The 5,559-nt window shown below is 44.9% G+C and overlaps 1 protein-coding gene across 1 annotated transcript in view; it reads left to right on the forward strand.

Moving 5' to 3' along the window:
• LOC109291939 (dynein heavy chain 5, axonemal-like) overlaps positions 1 to 5,559 on the forward strand; it is a 361,945-nt gene that overhangs the window by 341,757 nt on the left and 14,629 nt on the right. The window contains exon 75 of the mRNA XM_019509183.1: positions 3,627 to 3,848. Coding sequence (XP_019364728.1) covers positions 3,627 to 3,848 — 222 coding nt within the window. The remainder of the gene's footprint in view (positions 1 to 3,626; positions 3,849 to 5,559) is intronic.

Raw genomic sequence — 5,559 nt, forward strand, 5'->3', positions numbered from 1 at the left:
AAGCAGGATCATCCCCAAATAGATCATCCCAGTCAAGGCTTTGTCTACCCAGGTCATTACCATAAGTTCAAGTGGTGATCTTATCAGGAGTGTGAGGATCAGATTTAAGCGCCACTGCAGGATTTGGCCCTTTGCCATAGGGAGGATTATAGGCAGATTCCTTTATTCCTTAAGAACCTTCCCTCCTCTTGGTGTTAGTTAATCTGGGATCATCATCAGCAATTTAGGATTTCTCACCTATAGAAATAAGAAATCCTGATCCTGGAACATTTTGCCCATGTGAAGGTGATGAATATATGAGGTCCAGTATCATCTTGTGGAGAGCTCACAGGAATGCTGGGAGAGCACTCATACAGAAGGCTCCTCAACCACAGAATAACCTTGAATGTTGACCTCTTGATCTACCTTTTGTGCTTTAGGGAGATCACTTTGCTTAGGCATTCTGCAGTCATGTTCTGGAGAGAGGTAAATATAGCACCAACAGGGGGATCTGGTTGTCTAAGCACCATTGCCATAGGCTGACTGACTGGCTCTGCACAGGCAGAGTTTTGGCACCTCTCTGTCTGTTGGAGTAGAGCATTGTAAAGTTGTCCATGGTGATCTGGACATGACCCCCATGGATATGGCATAGAAATTAGATGCAAAGGTTTGGGAGCCCACGTGTCTTCATATCGAAAGGTTTTTGCTATTGTTGCTCGTCACCTCTTGAAGAGCAGGTGAAAATCTCTCAGTGCTTCGAAGCAGTCCTTCAGGAAAAATGGGAGTTTCTCAAAGGAGAACATAAGTTCAGTCACTTGTGTTGTAATAGTGCCATTGGATCCACAATGAGTGTCTCTTATACTAGAATTTGGCTTTTAACCCTTAACTTAATTAACTCTTCCCAGCTACTACAGTCCCAGTTAATTCTCTTCCTAGCAGGAAACCATTTTACAATATGCATTCTTGGTTCTCTTCAATGATGTGAGCCAGAAGGCACCAACCTCAGGTCACTGGGATGTCAGTCCCATTTTCCCAGTTATCTCAGTTCTCATAACTCAAATTGTAACACGCATCTAAGAAATGATCAGCAAACAGCACTTGTGGGCATACTCAGTGTTCTCCAATTCCATCAACTTCCACTGGCCTAGCAGCCTGGTTTTGACTCCAGACTTTTTTTACCAAGGAGATGATGGCTTTCTTCCTTTGGATTTGTTACTGAACTATGTTGCTTAGAGTATAAGTATTAAAGAATAATAACAGATCTGTTCACCCAGTAATTTCCAGCACTTGCCTTCCAATACTGTCACAGGTCCTGTCATGCCAGGGCATTGGCAACTAGGTCTGGGGGTGCCCTCAGAGTCAGGAGAAGCAGCTGAGATCTGAAGGGAGTATGCCAAGGCGGAGCATAGGGTAGCCAGGAAGCCAGACTCTAGAAAATCCACATGGGGAGCCAAGTCAGAGATCCAGAGGGTCAGGAACAGAGGGGTAGGAAGCTAGCTGGGTCAGGTATCCAGGAAATCAAACCTGAATTGGGTCAGGTATCCAAAGGGCCAAACTTCGGGTCCATGGGCAAGCTGGGTCAGGTATCCAGAGTCTGTCAGGAAGTCAGTAACTGCACAAGCCAAGGGTGCAGCATCCCGGGTACAAGGTTGAACCTTGTTGACCAGACATTTTCTTTTCCAGGTTAGGGGTTTATATTGGGAGAGGTGAAGGGTCAGCTGACACTGGCTGGCTGGCCACTCGGGTGGCAGGGGGTGGGTGTGTGGCTAGACCCAGCTGGAGGGTTCTGGCCATTTGTATCCACCCCTGTGCTTAGCTGAGAACATGTCTGACCAGCATGACTGGCTGTGCCAAGCAGGCTGACAGCTCCTATTTGCGCCCATCCTGGTCTGATTTGCTTCCCATCCACTTACAGCTTCCATACTCCAGCCCTCTCTTACTCTTGGGTTTATGTCTTCAATTTAGCTGCCCTCTGTGTTTGGAGCAGTTTCCTGATCTGTCTCCCAGTTGTGTTCTCTCTTTCTCTCTCCTTCAAAATCTTTCCTGGGATTCCTTCCTTCTTTAGTCTCCTGTCTTAGGGTATAATTACACATTACAGTTAGCACGTACTAATTCTAAGGAAAATTAGACTATGTTAAAGGTAGCACGTGCTGTGAATACCTTCTCTAATGTGCAACAGCTCTGACCTGCTGCTAGAGGGCTGGTGAACAGGGGCATGACTAGGAGCTGCCAAGTTGGCGCCATGCCTGCCCAGCTCACTGGCTCTCTAGCTGCAGTATAGGCCAAGGGTGAAGGGGGGTCAGGGAAGAAGGGAAGCAGAGGTCACCGCATCCCATTTGGATTGCCGCCACGACTACCCTGCTCAGAGGGCCCCATGGCTACCTGCTCACTCACCAGCCACCTTAGTGACTGCCTGGCAGCTCCCTAAGGTGAAAAGGAGTAGGGGGAAGCAGGTGGGTGAGGAGCTGCTGGGTAGTCACCAGGGTCCAGCAGGGGTGGTGATGTAGGTCTGTTTTAGGCACATGAGAAGCTTCCAGGCCCCTCCTCCCCACTCACCTCTCCCCACTCACCCACTGCCCTACTGTTCCTAGCTGTCAGTTCAGGACTGTCAAGTTCTCGAGGATAACTAGTCCACACTGGGAGTGGTGCCTCCTGGGATGCTGACGAATTACAGATTTGTCATTTTATCTCAGTGGAGCAGCCAGAAGTGAAGGCAACTTGAGCAGGGTAGCAGGTTTCAAAGATAATCCTTGCCCAAAGTGGTGTAACTTTACGACACAATTTTTAAGAAACCTTAACATGCGGATGCTTGCATTGTAAGTGCCCTTAATGTAGTCTAATTGTAATGTGCAACTTCATCCTTATACTTTCTCTTTGCTCTCACTTTCCTCCGTAGTGTTTTATTTTTCTGTTCTCTCTTAGATTGTAGCTTATTAGAGCAGGAAGTGGATCTCATTCTGAATTTCAAAAGTATTGAGCAATTTACTGTGCGGTACAGTTGAGTTTCAAACAAATATGGATATAATACAGATAATGTAACAGAGTTTTGCAGTATGTCATTAAGCAGGGGCTTTGTTTCCCTCCACTGATGGCTGCATTTCAGTAATAAGTGCCTTGGGATCTTTTAAGATGGAAAAGTACTTTTACAGTGTAAATAATTAATTATATTACCACTGGAAAACTAGGGTTGCAGAGTACATTGTGAAATGCCAGTTTTATTTGTGATTTGGCAATTTCCTGTGTGCAGCAACAACAGATCAAATAAATTAATCTGATCTCTTTCTTGAATCTCTCTCTATCTGCCTTAAGTACTTATAGCAGTGCAGTAGGTGTGCCAGGTGGGCTCTTTTATGCATGTAGCTTTTATATGTTAAATACAAGTTTTACTTGGGTTCTTTTTTGGCACCCACACACCAGTACCAAACACATAATAGGGCTTATTATTTTGATTCTATATGAAAGTGCTTGCTTTAAACACTGAACTTGATTCCATAAATATATGAAATTCTGGAGTGTAGTGTGTCATGCTGTGAGGATCATTTTTATAGTCAAGTAAGAAATATTAGTGGGAAATAAGTGAAGTTCAAGCTTTCTTTCTTTTTTCTCTCTCTCTTTCTCTCCCACTGTTTAACATTGCTTTATTTCAGGGATTCTTAACAGCGATGAGGCAGGAGACAACTCGAGCTAACTTAGCAAAAGGCTGGGCACTTGACAGTGTTATTTTACACAACGATGTGACAAAAATGATGAAAGAAGATGTTACTAGCCCTCCTCCTGGTGATATTGGTGGTGTGTATATCTGCGGACTTTTCCTGGATGGAGCTGGTTGGGATCGCAGGAATAGTAAACTAATTGAATCTGCACCAAAGGTAACTACCACATTGTCATCAAAGAGAGCTTGATATAGTTATAGCATATTCAACTAAAACTTGGCATGCAGGCCATCCTCTGGGAATATCCAGAGTAAACTTTTGAGGTAGTGATTTCACAATATATTTTAGCTGGAAAAAATAGGGTGGGATATGAGTGGCTGGTTAATAACTCTGTGCCCTTCAACATGGAAGTCAGACTTGGAAGCAGCCCTTACTCCAATATGGTAGAACTTGGGCAAATCACAAAAGGGGATAAGACATCACAGCTTGCACTGCTCATCTGTAAATCCAAGATTTGCTTTGGCCTCTGCCTGGCCAGCGTAGTCAGTGAAAGGCAGGACAGTCATTAGAGAGAAACAAAGGAGCTACAATGTGAAGAGGAAGTTTTCCCTGTTGTGTGGGATGGGCTTAATTTGAGCACTTCTGCTGCAGGGGTAACCAGACAACTGGCCATGTTCTAATGCAGTAGTGAACCCAAACCCATATTACTATAAGTTCATCTTAACATTTTGGCTAGGTAAGGTTGGTTTGATAGGAGCCATTGCAAACCTGCCCACTTGGGTGATTGCAGATCCCTAGATTTTTTACAAAAATAGATGGTCCTATTTCACTTCAGTAAATTACATTCTGCTGTTCTAAAAACCACCTGCGCTATAGTACCAGTAAGGTTCTGCACTCCCTGCTCAAACTGTTCTGAAGTATCACCATATTCTGTAAAACTTTTCCAAAGTTTCAGTTGTAATAACACATGGTTGAGATAACGTATGCCTATATTAGTCGTGGATCCTGCTGGCTGGTGCTGTTGCTTCTGCCAAGTGTAACTCCCTCTGTTTATGGTAAGAATTGTTTCCCACAAGCGTGCCTTCCTTGGTGTGTTGGAGCACACCTATATTCATAGTGGGTGCGTCTACACAAGATGCTATTGCACAGTCATTACTGCGCATTTGTTTAGTACTTGTATTAGCAAGTACTAAATAAATGTGCAGTAACCAGAGTTCCTGCACAGTAGCACCGGCAAACATGTTTTAGGCAATGCTACTGCATAGTATCCTAACAATACTGTGCAGTAGCAGATTAGCACTGTCCATGCTGTGACATGCTACTGTGTAGTCAGTGTCTCATGTAGACGCTCCCGGTATATGGCAAAACCTGCTTGTAACTGTGATAAAGTTGACTTGGCATTGAGAGTTATTAGCTGCAACCAAGTGTCATTTATAGTGCTGGGTGAATCTCAGACAGTGAAGGGATCTGGCTCAGATAAACACCCAACAGGTACCTCTTTGTTCTTTGAAGGTACACAGTCACCAAAACACACGAGGAAAAGCTCTGTTGTTGCTATTGAATAAGGAGAAGCTGGGAGAGGGAGGGAGGACAGAAGCTGGTTGAAGAGGAAGGGGAAAAGGCTTCTCTCCTGCACTCCTACCTGCCTTCCCACTCTCACCTTCTCCTTCTCACTTGCTTGCACAGAGCTAGGCCTTCACTCCACAGCCCGCCCTGGGCTTTCACTGGCTTGAAGATATTTCGGAGTCATACAGAGATAAGCAGGAGCATTGGATGTCAGCTCTCTGGTCTGCTTGCTCAGAGACTGGCATGTGTAATGCCAAGAGGGGGCAGCTGCCCAGGAGCACTCACATAAGCAAAAAAAGCAAGAGAAACAAGCAACAACATGGGAGAGATGGTGTCCCAGGGCAGCCACTTATATGCTCTT

This window comes from Gavialis gangeticus, unplaced genomic scaffold (genome assembly GCF_001723915.1).
Source record: "Gavialis gangeticus isolate Ggan-Ray unplaced genomic scaffold, GavGan_comp1, whole genome shotgun sequence".
Taxonomy (NCBI): Eukaryota; Metazoa; Chordata; order Crocodylia; family Gavialidae; genus Gavialis; species Gavialis gangeticus.